A 17,588-nucleotide genomic window follows, 5' to 3' on the forward strand; every position below is an offset into this window, starting at 1 on the left:
TATTTCTAGAAAGTGTCTCTGCGTCCTGTTTTGCTCTAATGAAGAATGTTTGAAAAAGTTTTTATTTTTGGAAAGTCTACTTGTGCCAAGTCCTTGCAGGTTGACACTGAAGACCAGATATGCACGATCATTTCTAAATCTGGAAAGTCAAAGAGCAGGCAGAGTAATAAAAAATTTGACTGTGTGTGGATATTCAGTCTAGGAATGGAAAGCTTGAAAATCACTTAAGTCTGGAAAATCACTTTGAAATCCATGTGCCATGGAATTCATGAAATTACGTAAAATCCAAGACCAGGTCAAAATTTCGCCCAAGGACTCAGGAGGGCGCCAAAATCCATGTGCCATGGAATTCATGAAATTACGTAAAATCCAAGACCTAGTCAAAATTCCGCCCAAGGAGTCAGGAAGGTGCCAAAATCCATGTGCCATGGAATTCGTGAAACAACGTAAAATTCATCACTAGGTGAATTCCATGCCCAAGAGTGGAAATTTTCCAAGGAAAAGGGGAATTTGGAGGTCAGGAATTGAATGAAAAAGCAAACAATTCCTCTCGGTAAAAATTTTGAAAAATCTATTTTTAGACACCAAATCTCATCTGAATTTTTGGCAAATTTGGACTTGTGAGAGAATTCTCTCTCTTGAACTCAAGTCTTAAATTTTAGGAAAGTTCCTAAAAAATAGTAGATGTGAAAAAAAAGCTCCCTGCGGACGTGATGAATTCAAAGAGCACAAAAAATTCCTTCCACAAGGAACAAATTTCCAAAACTTCTTCTCCAGTTCGAAAATGTGTCCTAGGTTGGGAGCAAGATGTAAAAATCAAGGTTTAGGAAGAAAGGTTCAAAATTCAAAAAATTTCTTCCTCAGGGAAGAATTGCGCCCAACAAGAAGAAATTCAAGGAAGGTGAGAATTTGGCTAAGTGTTGGAAATTCCTTCATGACAGAATTCCAATAAAGCTGAAAAATTGACTAGTGTTGGAAATTCCTTCCTTCAGGACAAAATTCTTGGAAAGGTGAAAATTTGGCTAAGTGATGGAAATTCCTTCCTTCAGGACAAAATTCTTGGAAATAGTGAAAAATTGACTAAGTGTTGGAAATTCCTTCCTTTGGGACAGCTCTTGGAAACCATGAAAATTGGCCAAGGCATGAAGAATTTCCTTCCTCAGGGGTAAGGAACAAATTTCCCCCAGGGAAAAGTTCTAAGGCAAGGAAGAAATCAAGGATGAACTGAACAAGAAATTTCCCCCAGGGAAAAATTTTGAAAAATATATTTTCGAGCATCAAAAATCATCCAAATTTCAAAAAGATGATAGATTTGGAGTCGTGAGAGAATTTTATCTCTTGGACCGTGGAACCCGAAAAAGGAAAAGTTTGATAATTATCGATGATTGCTATGTTCGCTGTCTTGATATTTGATATTTATTTCAGGAGTCATAATAATAATTTCGCTATGCCTGAGAGGCTATGCCTCAATTTGGAATATCAATTTGATTCAATGAGACAGAAGGAGCATAAGGATTAATCATATATAAGTAAGCCTAATTTATCTAGTTTCCAAGTCACATAGTATAGCTGGCACACTTTATGTAATATCCCTTTTTAAAGTTTTCCTTAATTTCTTTAAGCATAATAAACTCTAGCTCAAGAAAAGTTGAATAATTAATTATGTATGAGTTTAACATGAAAATGTAATTTATTAATTTATTAAATAATTTATATTTAATGTTCAGAATATATTTTAGAAAATGTAGAGCTTATCCTCTTAGTTCTGCTGTAAATTTATTCAAAGGTTGCACTTGTTTTTTGGTATATAATATGTACTTAACTCTAACTATGATTTACATATGACAGAAATCAGTAATATGTTATTATGTTTTATAAATTTGGTGTATATGAGTGTTTTTTAATAATATTTTAAGAAATTATATATTTTTAAATGTTCGATAAATTTGCGGATTTAATATTTACATCTTTGGTTCATACTACTTTCCTTGGCAAAACATAATCTATTTAAAAGACCCAACAGTTGCCAAGAGGAACACAACTATCAACCAACCGATGCTTATAACTACCCAAAACTAACAAACAATAAATATATAGTTGGATAACCAATATTATCAAAACATAATAGTATACATTGTATGCTGACTACAACCATATAGGAAGAATTTATGAAACTAAAAAGCATAATAGCAGCAAATAAAATTTTGAATCATATGTTCATCATTAAACCATGCCCGTGTTCAAAAGTTTAACATAGACATTTTCTCAAACAGTTTGCAAGCTTTCTATATAGCTGGGACTGATTGCAATTTACAAAAGTAATACAACTCGCTGTCCAAGAAAATCAGAACTACAAGATGTAGAATGCTTAATATCTAACATCCAAAGATGTCAAATAAATTTGCAGTATGTTCCAAGTGTTGAAATGTGGTGACTGATCAGCAAAGTACTGTACACTCAGCACGTATCCTCGCCGTTTTTTGTTGATGAAAACCGACATTGTAATAAAACCCTAAAAAAGGCCGACTTTGTTTGTTGCCCTAAAAACGCATGTTATAAGCGGCTGGGATGCTTAAGGCATTGTAAGGTTGATGTACTGTTTTTTGCTGGATAATAAGAAAGATTGGACGGCTGTGTATGGTGGACGTAACCCATTCTGAGTGAACCACGTTAAATCTCTGTGTTATCTATGTCCTGTTTTATTTCTTATCTTTTGTATTTAAATCTGCATATAATTGTTAGTTCATATTTGCTTCAGATCTGCTAGAAACCCTAACAATTGGTATCAGAGCGAGGTTTTCTGTAAATTGGCAGGACTTTCAGATTTGAGTGGGAGCAATGGAGGATTCCAAATTCAAGGTCGAAAAGTTTAACGGCCAGAATTATTAGTTATGGAAAATGCAGATGGAGGATTACCTGTATCAAAAGGATTTGTGGCGGCCATTGGAAGGAAAGGCAAAGAAACCGACCACAATATCAGATGAAGAGTGGGACATTTTAGATAGAAAGGCACTGGGATCCATTCGATTGTGCCTTGCGTCGTCTGTAGCATTCAATATAACAGAAGCAAAAACGACTGTAGATTTGATGGCAACATTGGCTAAGCTGTATGAGAAACCCTCGGCTTCTAATAAGGTATTTCTTATGAAGCGTTTGTTTAATTTGAAAATGAGGGAGGGAGGATCTGTAGCGGAGCACTTAAATGAATTTAATACAATTACCAGTCAATTGTCTTCGGTAAAAATTACCTTTGCAGAAGAGGTTAGGGCTCTCTTGATTTTATGTTCTTTGCCAAAAAGCTGGAATAGCTTGGTTATGACTGTAAGCAATTCTGTCTCTGGTAAAAATACTTTGGTATTTGATGATATTGTTGGTGTTATCCTAAGCGAGGAAATGCGAAGGAAAAGCACAAGTGAGACTCCAACATCATCGGGTAGTGTTTTGAATGTGGAGACAGAGGAAGATCAAAGGAAAGAGGAAAAGGCCCTGGGAATGAGAAGTCATGAGGGAAGTCAAAGAAAGGACGCTCTCAATCTAGAGGAAAGAAAGATTACTGGTACTGCGGAAAGCCTGGTCATCTAAAGAAAGACTGTTGGTCTCGGAAAAACAAAGGAGGAGACAAAAATGAAAATGACAGTAAGGAAGCTAATATTGCAAGTAATACTTTACAAGATGCTTTAATCTTATGTTTGGATAATGTTAATGATTCCTGGGTAATAGATTCTAGGGCTTCATTTCATGCTACACCCCATAGAAAATATTTTCTAGATTATGTTCAAGGTGATTTTGGACAGGTATATTTGGGTGATGATGAGCCCTGTCAAATTGTTGGAAAAGGAAAGATAAAGATCAAGTTGCAGAATGGTAATGACTGGTTTCTGCAGGAGGTAAGACATGTTCCTAATTTAAGAAGAAATTTAATTTCTGCAAGGCAACTAGGTAGTGAAGGTTGCATAGTTACCTTCTCGGACAGTATGTGGAAGGTCACTAAAGGATCGTTAGTAGTAGCTAAAGGTGCGAAGGTAGGCACATTATATCTGTGTACTGGTAACACTTACTCTACCTTAGCTGCTACAGATAAAGTTACTGCAGGGACAACAACAATAAATGTTGCAAGAACAGATTCGATAATGTGGCACCATAGGCTTGGGCACATGAGTGAGAAAGGGATGAAAATCCTTCACTCCAAAAATCTATTGCTTGGACTAAAGAAGATTGATTTAGAGTTTTGTGAAAACTGTGTTTATGGTAAACAAAAAAGAGTCAGATTTCTCAAGGTTGGGAAAGAGAAGAAAAGTGAGAAGTTAGAGCTTGTACATTCAGATGTATGGGGACTGGCTCAGGTATCATCTCTTGGTGGCTCTTGTTATTATGTTATTTTTATTGATGACTCAACCAGAAAAACATGGGTATATTTCCTAAAACAAAAATCAAATGTTTTTGAAACTTTTAAGAAATGGAAAGCTCTGGTTGAGAATGAGACAGGAAAAAAGTTGAAGTGTCTCAGATCGGATAATGGAGGTGAGTATTGCAGCAAAGCATTTGAAGATTACTGTTCCTTAAATGGGATTCGAAAGCAGAAGACAGTTCCAGGAACTCCACAGGAAAATGGTGTGTCAGAGAGAATGAATAGGACCATCATGGAACGTGCGAGGAGCATGAGATTGCATGCTAGATTGCCCTTACATTTTTGGGCAGATGCTATACATACTGTTGTCTATTTGATAAATAGAGGACCTTCAACCCCTTTGGATGGTGGTATTCCAGAGGAGGCATGGACTGGTAAAAAGGTAAATTATTCTTTTCTAAAAACTTTTGGTTGCGAAGCTTTTGTCCATGTTGATAAAGAAAACAGAACCAAGCTTGATGCTAAATCTTAGAAATGTACCTTCATTGGATATGGGATAGATGAATATAGCTATCGGCTATGGGATTTTGAAAATAAGAAAATAATTAGAAGTAGAGATGTTATATTCAATGAGAAGGTTATGTATAAAGAACAGATGCAGGAAAAGAAGCATGAACAGGAGAAACAAGAATATGTGGTGTTGGATGAGATTCCTGAAAATGAAATGCCACAGGTACCTGATGCTCAACAACAACAGATTGTCCCACAAACTCCTGCAAGTGTTAGACGTTCTACGAGAACAAGTAGACCCCCTGAAAGATTTTCTCCTTCTTTGTATTCTATTTTATTAACGGATTCTGGTGAACCAGAAGAATATGAAGAAGCAATGCAGGTGGATGCCAAACAACAGTGGCAACTAGGCATGAAAGAGGAGATGGACTCCTTGATGAAAAATAAGACTTGGGACTTAGTCCCTTTACCTGCAGAAAAAAGAGCCTTGCCTAACAAATGGGTTTATCGGCTGAAGGAGGAGGAAGGAGGTCAGAAAAGATATAAGGCCAGACTTGTGGTAAAAGGTTTTGCACAGAAAAAGGGTATAGATTATGATGAAATATTTTCTCCAGTTGTAAAAATGACTTCAATTAGAACTGTACTTAGTCTTGTGGCTGCAGATGATTTACATCTTGAACAATTAGATGTCAAAACAGCTTTTCTCCATGGAGATTTGGAGGAGGAAATTTACATGTTGCAACCACAGGGATATGAGGTCAAAGGTAAGGAGAACTTGGTGTGCAGGTTGAAGAAAAGTCTGTATGGCCTAAAGCAAGCACCCCGACAATGGTATTTAAAATTTGATAGTTTCATGGCTGAACACGGTTATCATAGATGTCATTCCGATCATTGTGTATATTTTAAGAGGTTTGATAATGGCAGTTATATTATCCTGTTGCTTTATGTTGATGACATGCTTGTTGCTGGGTCTAACATGAAACATATAAATGATCTTAAACAGAAATTAGCCAGGTCATTTGCTATGAAGGATTTGGGTGCAGCTAAGCAAATTCTCGCTATGAGGATTACACGGGACAGGAAAAATAGAACCTTGAATTTGTCCCAAAGTGAGTATATAAAGAAGGTGTTGAAAAGATTTAACATGCAGGATGCAAAAGCAGTTAGTACACCTTTGGCTAGTCATTTCAAATTGACTAAGGAGATGTGCCCAAAGGCACAGGAAGAGGTTAATAAAATGTCTAACATCCCGTATTCATCAGCTGTTGGCAGTCTGATATATGCAATGGTATGCACAAGGCCAGATATTGCACATGCAGTGGGAGTTGTGAGCAGGTTTATGAGTAATCCGGGTATGGAACATTGGAATGCTGTGAAATGGATTCTTCGGTATTTGAAAGGAACTACTACAAAGGCATTATGCTTCAAAGGATCTAATGCTGCTCTAAGTGGATTTGTTGACTCTGATCTGGCGGGTGATATTGATTCACGGAGGAGTACTACAGGGTATGTTTTTACTATAGGGGGAACTGCAGTCAGTTGGATTTCTAGGCTGCAAAAGGTTGTTGCACTTTCAACCACTGAAGCTGAGTATGTTGCTGCTACAGAAGCCAGCAAAGAGATGATTTGGTTGCAATGTTTTTTGAAGGAATTGGGTCAGACACAAGAGGATAGCCCATTGTATACTGATAACCAGAGTGTCATTCATCTTGCGAAGAACTCTGCTTTTCATTCAAGGACAAAGCACATTCAACTCAGGTACCACTTCATCCGGACTATTTTGGAGGAGGGTCAGTTACGGCTTGAGAAGATTCACACAAGTGAGAATCCTGCCGATATGTTCACAAAGGCAGTTCCACAGGAGATGTTGATTTCTTCATCAGTTTCTGTTGGTCTTCTTGATTGATAATTGTGGAATTTATACCAGTCAAGTCCTAGTGTTTTATCTAGCGGATGTTGCATGTACAGTGGTGTCGTGTAGTATCAGTCTCCAAGTGGGAGATTGTTCGGTGTGGAGCTTGATCAGTCTCCAAGTGGGAGATTGTTGAAATGTGGTGACTGATCAGCAAAGTACTGTACACTCAGCACGTATCCTCGTCGGGGTCTGGGGCTGGGCAGGGGTTCGGGGGCGGCAGCCCCCGAGAAAAAAAATTTTGCCGTTTTTTGTTGATGAAAACCGACATTGTAATAAAACCCTAAAAAAGGCCGACTTTGTTTGTTGCCCTAAAAACGCATGTTATAAGCGGCTGGGATGCTTAAGGCATTGTAAGGTTGATGTACTATTTTTTGCTGGATAATAAGAAAGATTGGACGGCTGTGTATGGTGGACGTAACCCATTCTGAGTGAACCACGTTAAATCTCTGTGTTATCTGTGTCCTGTTTTATTTCTTTATCTTTTGTATTTAAATCTGCATATAATTGTTAGTTCATATTTGCTTCGGATCTGCTAGAAACCCTAACACCAAGATGACGTAACAATGTGAACAGCACAAGAAATGCTAGATAAGAGTATGTTGATTACTGAAATTTGACCAAGTCTGAAAAATTATAAGATCCTCCAAAACTAGAAGCTGCATTGCAACTTCTAGATATTCAAAACTATTCTCAAACATCCTAAAACTATATACATGAAATATAATTTAAAGCATAAGGAATTCAGTGTCCATATGTAAATGTCACTTATACTTAAATGTTTATTTCATGTACAGCCTTGAATTATATGACCAGCAAATGAGTATGGCTCCAACATATAAATTTGCAATCCTGAATGATACGACCAGCAAATAAGTATGGCTCCCAACCAATTTACACTTCAAACAGCATGAATAAGCCCAAGGAAAGATTACAGTCAAATCCACCAGAAACTTCAAATATGGTGCCTTTCTTAACAATGATGTGGTTGGATTAAAAAGGGCAAGAAGTCCTTGGTAAAAGATATAACTCTTCAGCACAATCTTCTTCAATCCTTCATCAATATGCACACTAGTGAACTCTATCTGAATTCACCTCTGATTTGACTAGGAAGAAATCTTTCATTTCTGAAGCCAAATACCCGTAGGTTTTCGTCCTAGGGTTCAAAGTTGAACTCGCAGTCCAAACTTTGCAAATGAAATAGATAAAAATAACCAAGATGTCTAATTTCCTTTTGCTCTTCCTTTTATACTACTTCTGCAAACTTTCGAGAACCTTTATTTTTTATATTACATAAAGTGACCTTTTTTAATTTTTAATTAGCTTTGGCCCCTAAGAAGTCACTAAAACACACAAGGTCATCTTTAAACAAAATAATTAATTAAATTAAGTTGTTCGAAAAATTGTAATGTTAAACAACTTAAACTTAATTAGTTAAAATATTCCCTCTCCAAGCCCTAGAATTAGCCCACGAGAATAAAATATGCTAAGGGTTCAATTCCAGACACCTATGTCGGAGAAGGGGGTGATCTGAGGAGATATCTGGGGGGTAACACTCTAAACTGAGAATCTACATGTATTATATGTGCCAAATAAATATTACGCAAAAAACAAGGATGAGCATTAACTAGAGAAAGATGCAAGGGAGAAATATTAGAGCATGAAAAAAAGCATCAGCGTTCCTTCACATTTTAAGGACAGAAGATGGTTATTGGCTGACAGCAATTTTTTTCAAGATTTGAGTTAAATATATATAGAAATTAATATTTGAAAAATTAATAACAAAAAACAGTAAAATAGTTACTGTATCGTTTATGTAAACAATATGAGTAAAAGAAGCAGAAATTTGTACAGATTTGTATTGCCATATAATCATCCTTTCTTCCACTTTGACTGAAAGGTGAGGCCGCATGTTCTTATAGACCATACCATGATAAAAATGCTTTTTAGACAAGTCTAGTCGATAACATTAAAATTAGTCACAATTAGGAAATGTCCACTTTCTTTCCAGCATTAAAATGCACTCATTATAGCTAATAAGTACAGAGTTCAAGATCTGTTGAAAAATTCAATATTTTTACATCTACCTTTCCAGGCATCGAGAAACAATATAATTTTTGGTAAAATCTATAGACATATAGCAATGATGAAAAACTACAAGACAGTACCTAACTTTTATGCTAAGTACAAAAAAGTTTTCGAAAGAATGAACCATAAAAACATGATGCTCAGATTTATCATTTTTCTTTTGATAAACAGTAAGATTCATATATTAAAGGAAAGGCAATAACAAAAGTCGAGTAATTTAAAACAGCAAAATAGGAAAAGCTGCATTGAGCAAGAGTTTTCTAATTACAAAACAGAATAAGAACCCCTTTCTGGTCAATAACAGAGAAGCAATCAACATTGACGTTAGCACATGACAGAATATCAAAAGAAAGTCTGGTTTACATAGCCCTTAAATAAAACACAGGAACATTTAGAGCACATCAACCTGAAATGCAGGTTTCGTGTCACAAGAAGGAAAATTTATGGCATTGCCAGTTCTCTGTTTAACTTGGTTAGCAATGGCCCCATGGTACACCAATTTGTAGCCGCTGGTCTGGGTATGGATTAGAATAGATTTTCTTGTCAATCGACCTGCCAGTTTGTGGGTCCAAACCCATAGATTTAGAATAAGAAAACTGGCATTTGGCATGCTACTGTGTATTCTGATGCATTACTTCAGCAAGGTTACATGATTTACAGCATCTTATCCAATAATGTTGTGCATTCTGCTGCATTACAATATGTCATTGGTCTGGATTCCAACATATCACTGTTATAAAATTATAATGTAACATTGTAAATTGGTTATAGGTGTATAAGACTGAAATCCACCCCATGTTTAACTTCAATTTTTAACATAATTAAGTGGAAAGTTGTCTTTTAGTCATGAAAAGATGCAGTCAATTTCTAACTATTCATTCATGTGTATACAGCGAACTCGATTTCAAAGCCCATTCTCCAAATACATTAAGCAGAAATGACTGCAATTATTACAGAAGAAAACAGAAAGCCATGGAAAAAATTACTTGATAGTTCCACCACGGACACCAATAGAGTAGAGATCCTCAGGGACTCGTCCTTCCATCTCATTGTCATTAAGTAATCTGCATTAGAAAATATGAGCTTAAAGATTATATAGAAAAACCAGACATTAATAAAATTGCTTCTGTGAAAGTATTATAAGTAGAATACCGAACTTATTATAAGACATTCATAAGAATCAAACAATTGATGGTATTCAGTATAAAACGCATAAAAAGTTAAGATCAAGAACATATTAACTTCATGAGGTAAATACTTTGACTAATTTCACCTTGGCATTTACATTTGCAGGTTAGCCTAATGTCACATCCCAATTTGTAAAGACTAAGTTATTATTGGATGGATAATAACTGGAGTAACTGTTATTTTTTATTGCAGAATTTATTATGAACATGTTCAATTAGTTCTTGCAATAATTAGATGCAATCAATGATGAGATTAGTAATCTCTTATGATTAGCATGCATATTAGCATTTGAAATGCTTTTGGACAATTAACAATGGACTAACTACTTCTTGTGTTGTAAACACACACACTCCATTGCAAATGGGGACCCCCTCTTTTTGTTTGATAGCTTAGTTGTTTGCCTAGTTTGTTGAGTTCCAGCAGTTAGTTTTCATAGTTCCTAACCTTAGGACCAGTTTGGTTTTGTCAAGTATGGAAGTCAGTTAGGGAGTGAAAAGGGTGGAATGAAGTCTTGGGTCTAAGTGTACGTTCAAGCTAGGAATCTTAGGTCAAGGAGTGAAGGAAATAGAAGTGACAACACAAAACTTGAAGTTTGAAAGGGAAAAATGGGAGAAAACAATGTGGAATGGAAAGAAGAAATAGGAAGTTCTAAGGTGGAAATAGTTCCAAAATTTATAAGAGTTTCAAAATCATAAGGGAAATTGTAAGACCACTTTCAATCTCTCTCTTGAAATTCTGATGGGAAAATGCAAGATAACCTTCAATTTCTGCCTTATATTGAGTGTTTTGTGCATGGATTGACAAGATTTCTGTCAGCGTTTAACATTGGCTCTTGGACAGATTTACAAATCCACACTAGGATCGTGGAAAATTCCAAAGTTTAGATAAGGATCAATGAAGAATTTCAAAGTTGAAACAAGTAAATTATCCAAGGAATGAAAATGAAATTAGGAATTTGTCCAAGACTTAAAAAAGGGATAATGATTTATTTTTCATGGAATAAGACAAGGAAGAAGATAGAAATCTGGAGAATTCCATGATTTCAAGACCCTCATAAGGGAAAATTCCAGATTGTCATAAGGGAAAATTCCAAAGAACTACCTCAAAAATCCAAGAGCAAAGTGAATTTCCGCCCAAGAGAATCCAAGACCAAGGTGAATTTCTGCCCAAGAATCCAAGACTGACATGAATTTCCACCCAAGAATCCAAGACCTATTGGTTGAAAATTTTGTACACCTGGGGAATGTACAAAATTGTGGTTTCAACCACAGCATGTGAGTATGATACTCTCCTAATTAAGGGAAGGCTCCCCCTACCTATAAACTATTCTTAAACTAAAGACGGATGAGACAACAGTTTTTTCTTCTTCCTTCAAGAAAAACTATATCCTTTTCTCTTCATAGAAAAGTGATAGCAATTGAAAATAACAACAAAAACAACTTATAAAACAAAGTGAGAGAAAGGAAATGAAGTTTCCTGAAAGCACAAAGACTTTCGTCAATTCCTTCGGGACGAGACAACAATATCAAGCTCAAAGTCTTGAATATGCGAAGTTCTATCTACCCTTTTCTAAATAAATGATAACAAGAACAAAGTATGGCAGCACAAAGTCTGAAATATCTTATTCTTCTCTACATAAAACAATGAGAACCAATGTGAGCTCAAAGTCTCTCAACTATTTCTAATTACAAAATCTACTACTTTCTCTCAAGAACAAGTGTAGACACAAAATCCTACAACCTCTCTCAACAGAATACCTAACTAATATTAATCTCCAATACTTGCAACACAAAGTCTACAAATCAAATTTGATTAAGCTCTTATAGAAACATTAGCAAGAAAGACATTATTGAACACAAAGTCAAGATATTTAGCACAAAGTCTCAATCCTTGAGCAGTCTTCTTCTATTTCTTTCAACTTCAATTTACATATAAAAAGCACAAAGTCTTTCTTGCTGCAAATTTTAGCAGAGTTTACTTGCTTGCTTTTCAAAAGATAAAAAAATTACAATAGACCCCCTCAAGTATTTATAGGAGAGGAATTTTGAGAAAAAGGTGGGAGAATCCCAACTAACTTGAGAGATTCTCTCAACCACCATGACTTATTCAACAACTAACTAAGACTTATTCAAAGTTACAAGTCCTATTCTAAATCGACTTGTTACTAGCCAATTTGTAATTACAAAAGTGCAAGTCATGACTTGCATCTTACAAAAATGCTTTTACAAGTAAACATGTCAAAAAGGAAATTACAACTATGAAATTACAATTCTGAAAATAGAACTAAGTGTTGAAAAACACTTAAGTTGCCGCATGTTTAGGCACGAATCCTTCGAACTTCTGGATAACCGTTCGTAGCTCATCAAGATTCGGCTCGTGGGTGTTCTTCGAAACAATCATGGTCTTCACAATGGTATCATGGCACTGGAGAAGCGTAGAGTTGTTCTTCTCCAAAGTGGATTGAATTTCCTGCAAGAAGATTTGATATTTCATCAAAACTTGAATTGAGGAAGCTGAAAATTGTTCACTCCTCCACTCATTATGAATCTTCATTTGTAGATCTACGAGAACTTCTTCTGGTAGCAACTCCCCATTCTGATCCATGATATTGTAAGAGGCCTTCTCACGGCGAGAAACAACACCTTGGAATACTTGAACTCGCAATCTCATAGTGTCATCTATATCTTCAATGAGGGATTTGAGAACGAGGAGCTCTTCACATTCTAGATACATGACCCTGGAAAGAATAATGTCATGCTCCTGAAGAACACTCAACTGTTATTGAGGCATCTTGCGCCAAATCGTCAAGCTACCTTCAACCCTTTCCACGTTCTGTTTGAAAGTCTTGGAGGCCTGGTTCAACTTTTCTCCAATGGTCTCCAACTTAACCATCATTTGGAATGTGTCTTTTAGCACTTGCGCACATAGATCATGAAGCTGATCCACCCAAGAGTCTAACACTTGTACCTTCTGGGCAGCTCTTTCAACTCCTTGGATTGGTTCCTGTGTACTTGTGAAAGTTGAAGGATTGAACCCTTCACTTGAAGACTAGGTAATCTTTTGGATTGCTGCAACAAGTTGCACATTTTCATCTTTTAACTTATCCTTCTTTGCTAGAAGTTCATCACACCGCTGCACCAATGAAGCTATAGAATGTTGAGCATCATGTTTGACTACTTCATGCCATTGTTTGCCCAACTCCACCCTTGTGATCATGTAATCAGTAGCTTTCATCTCTTCCTATGGCTTGTCTATAATTGGCTCAACAATTTCAGCCACCTTCATCCTATTACTATCAATTGTTACCCTTGAGATCATCTTAGCCCTTTTGGCAACCTTGGGTTTTGATTGTTTGAGATGCTGGAAATCAAAGATGTCGGGAGAGATTTCTTGCTTCTTTCTTTTAGGTGTAAAAGAACTAAGCTATGGAGGTAGTTTTTGTTTGAACAACAGTCGTCATCCTGGGAGAAGTTACTGTTTGAACAACAACTATAGACTGCTCATTAATAAAAGGTCTTGATGACTGCATCATGAACTCATCAAAACTTGAAGCAGAAGTATCAATCACTGACAAAGGGGCATATGCAGGATTATCCTCAAAATATTCATCAAATTCCCTTGAGGATGATCAAGAGATGGCTCTGCAGCTGAAAGTGGAATGACTCTCTGAGGAGATTCAATTGCTGAAACAGGAGCAATATGAACAGTGGAAAAAGCATCCACATTCGCATCAAGAGAAGACATAGGTAATTCTAGAGGAATCTGAGGGGGAACTTCATGAGGTGATTCCGAAATGGGCGACTCGAGAGCATTATATGATTGTAGTTCTTCCTCTGGATCTTCAGCATCAATTACATGAATATGAAGTTGAGGTTTTTCTTTCCCTTGAACTGTCACTTCTTAAGGAGGAAGAACCATTGCTGTGCTAACCTTCAACTTGATTCTTGTACTTGAAGATGATGCACCTTCCTTGTCTACTTTGATTTCAGACTTGAGTCTGACAAGTCTTATGGAATCATCTTCTTTTCCAACCTTGATCTTGATGAGTCTAACATCGTTACCCTCAGTGTTCCACGGCCGTTGGGGACGGGGAGACAGGGGGACGCGGAGATGGGGGGACGCGGGGACAAAGGGAAAAAGTTTCGGGGACGGGTTTTGGGGACGGGGGGACTTGGGCCTAGGAGGGGGAAACGTGTTTCCGTGGAACACTGGTTACCCTTGAGCCAAGGATTGGTGTTAGCTAAGATAGACTGAAAACTATCAAGAATGGAAGTGCATTCCTTATGCGACCATTGAATTGATGGAAGTGGTGCTTCATCAACTCTCTTTTCAACATATTCAGGATCAAGTATCTTTCCATCATCAATCACTCCCTTTGGAATGTTTACCAAGTTTAGGTCAACAATCTGCTCAAGAGTGAGCCTGCAATAATCCATCTTACGAACCTCCTTTTCTATACGAAGATCAACCCAAATGTCTTCTATCCGATGCACAAGCATGAAAGACTTTTTGATCTTCTCCTTCATGCCTCGATAATCAAAATCTACTCTTGGCTTGAACCTCTTGAGTTTTATTTCTTGCATTTTGATCTCCATGGCCTTAGCTTTGGTGGATGTAATGAGTGAATAATGGCCAATTTTCAATGGGTTATTTGTTGAAATTCCCATTCCAACCTTATGCTTAACAGATTGATGTGCATGAACAGCCATGATCTGTCTTCCCAACTCCATAAGAATGATCTTATCAGTTGGATATCTAGGAAGCATATATGGCTGGCCACTATAACATCCAACTCTCATGTAAGTGAAAGTATGGAATTGAAGGAATAGGCAGCCATATTCATTCACCTTCTCCCATGCAGCATCTGATACTCTTCTGTTTTTCAATGTCTTATCAAACAGGCACATATAATGACCAAAGAAGGCATTCTGGACCCTCCTAAAGTGCAATCTGCTAGCTCTCAAAGGCAATTGGTCATAGTAATCCCACACAGGTATAAGCGAGAGATCACCCTTGGTAGAAAGACCAGTGAAGTGTCTAAGTGATGCTGCTATATAAAGACCAGCGAAGTGTTTGAGTGATGCTGCTATATACACCAAATATGAGTTCATGTAGAACGTCATGGTGGAAGGAACTGCTGCAAGTTGTTCAAAAAGGGTATCACTGATGATTTCACCCCAAGAGATGTGTTGAGACTGCCCTATGAGCATGATGAACTTAAACATCCATTGGTTCAAAAACATTAGAATGTTCTAAACCCATCATCCTGCTTATTTTATAGCTTCAAAGTGTGAAGCCCTTGTAAAGACATTCGCTAATATATATTGCAAGAGATTAATTGCTGGGTTTTTTCACCTTCAAGAGGAAGGTTTTCCCAGAATATATTTTGTACATTTGTGTTTGATTTACTGTCTATCTAATCTGATCATAGAACTTAATATGGTATCAGAGCCACGGTGAAAGAAGATCGTGATCAGATTCTCTACGACGTTTCAGCTTTCTCTCCTCTCTCCCTCCTTCAAGAAGTATCTACTAAGTCGCAAAAGTGGTGAACAGCCTTAAAGTTGAAGATAGGCTTGAAGGTGCATCTAACTTCACCTCATGGAAGTTTAGAATGCTCATTACACTTGAAGAAAATGATCTTCAATTTGTGGAGGAAAAGGATTTATCCGTACTTGAAGATCATAAGGAGAAGCTTCAATTTAAGAAAAATGCCAACAAAGCAAAGAAGATATTAATCGACTCCGTGAGGGATCACTTGGTGCCTCTCATCTCCAAGATGACAATTGCGAGAGATATGTTCAAGACCTTGGAAGATTTATATGAGATTAACAATGTAAGTAGGGCTCTTGCCTTAAGGCAACAACTCCACCAAGTGAAGATGGCAAAGGGAGATTCAGTCATCACCTACTTCATGAAAATTTCAGAATTGAGAGATCAACTAAGCGCAATTGGAGATCAAGTGATTGATAAAGACCTTGTCATGCTAGCCTTGAATGGCCTTCCTCATTCATGGGAACCATTTATCCAAAGCATAAGTGGAAGATCTAAATTACCTAAGTTTGATCGACTTCATGTGGATTGTATTCCAGAAGAATCAAGATTGACAGCTAGGGGAATTATCAAAACCTCTCAAAATGAAGATACACATGTTCTTGCCACTCAATCTACCAAGAAACGTAAGAATTGGAAGAAGGGCAACTTCAAAAGGAATAGAGATCTGAAATCAGATTCTGCACTTGATTCTAGGAAGAAGAAGAAAGATCTCTCTCGCATCCAGTGTTTTAGGTGTGACAAGTTTGGTCACTTTGCAAAGGATTGTTCGACAAGAGCAAATCATCAAGGAGCAAACATCAATGAAGTCTCATCTCAGAAGGAGGTTGAAGATTACTCAAATGGTTTTCTTTTCATATCAGCATTATCAAGCAATGTTCCTACAGATAGTGATACTTGGTTGATTGATAGTGGAGCCTCTAAACACATCACCGGCTATCAGGGGCACCTTTCTGATTTGGTGGAGTCGTCAAATCTTCAAGTTATTATTGGAGATGATGCACGCTATTCAGTAACAGGATTTGGTGCTACATCTCTAAACCTTGAATCTGGAGTTTCTCTACACCTAAGTGATGTGTTGTTCGTGTCGGGGATCAAGAGAAACCTTGAGTCTATTTCAGCCTTGGAGGATAAGGGATATCAAATTGCATTTTCTGAAGGAAGAGTTCTTGCTTGGCCTAAGAACTCTGGCATCAAGACCGCTCATGTGATCAGAAATCGACATGAGAGTTTGTATAAACTCTCCACTCTTCCAATTCAAGCTCTTATTCATGATTCTTCCAGTTCCAGGAACTTTGGCACAAAAGGCTTGGATATCTCCACTTTAGGGCTCTTCCATCACTGGAGAAGATGGTAAAAGGTATTCCTAAACTTAATCATGTACATGATGGTACTTGTAAAGGTTGTGCTATGGGTAAAAATATTAAGAGTCTTTTTCATAGCAATGAAAATAGGTCTAAAGAAATACTAGATCTTGTACATTCAGATTTATGTGGTCCAATGTCAATTCCATCCCCAAGTGGATGTTTGTATTATGTAACTTTCATAGAAGACTACTCTAGGAAGACTTGGATTTATTTCTTAAGGTCTAAAGAGTCTGATGAAGTCCTAGGTAGGTTTAAGGAGTTTAAAGCTCTAGTAGAAAATTTGTCTGGAAAGAAAATTAAAATTTTAAGGTCTGATAATGGAGGTGAGTACACCTCGAGTAGCTTTCATGATTTCTGTATTGAGACAGGGATCAAGAGGGAGTTTTGTGTTCCTTACAACCCTCAACAAAATGGGGTTGCAGAAAGGAAGAACATATCTATTGTTGAAGTTGCAAAAGTTATGATTTATGATCAAGACCTTCAGACTTTTCTATGGGCAGAAGCCTCTAGAACAACTATGTATGTTCAGAACAAATGTCCTCATCGGATATTGCAAAATATGACTCCTGAAGAAGCCTTTTCAGGGATCAAGCCTAATATCAGTCACCTGAGAATCTTTGGT

At 37.0% G+C, this 17,588-nt stretch overlaps 1 protein-coding gene across 3 annotated transcripts in view; it reads right to left on the reverse strand.

The window, feature by feature from the left end:
• The window catches only part of LOC131049407 (receptor-like protein 4), an 85,961-nt gene that overhangs the window by 37,088 nt on the left and 31,285 nt on the right, over positions 1 to 17,588 (reverse strand). For 2 of the 3 annotated variants that reach the window (XM_057983456.2, XM_057983455.2), the window contains exon 7: positions 9,845 to 9,922. In XM_057983456.2, the coding sequence (XP_057839439.2) occupies positions 9,845 to 9,922 (78 nt within the window). Of the gene's footprint in view, positions 1 to 9,122; positions 9,545 to 9,844; positions 9,923 to 17,588 lie in introns of those variants that run through there. The other variant, XM_057983457.2, reaches the window with a different exon arrangement.

The sequence above is a fragment of the Cryptomeria japonica genome, chromosome 1 (genome assembly GCF_030272615.1).
Source record: "Cryptomeria japonica chromosome 1, Sugi_1.0, whole genome shotgun sequence".
In the NCBI taxonomy this organism is placed as follows: domain Eukaryota; kingdom Viridiplantae; phylum Streptophyta; class Pinopsida; order Cupressales; family Cupressaceae; genus Cryptomeria; species Cryptomeria japonica.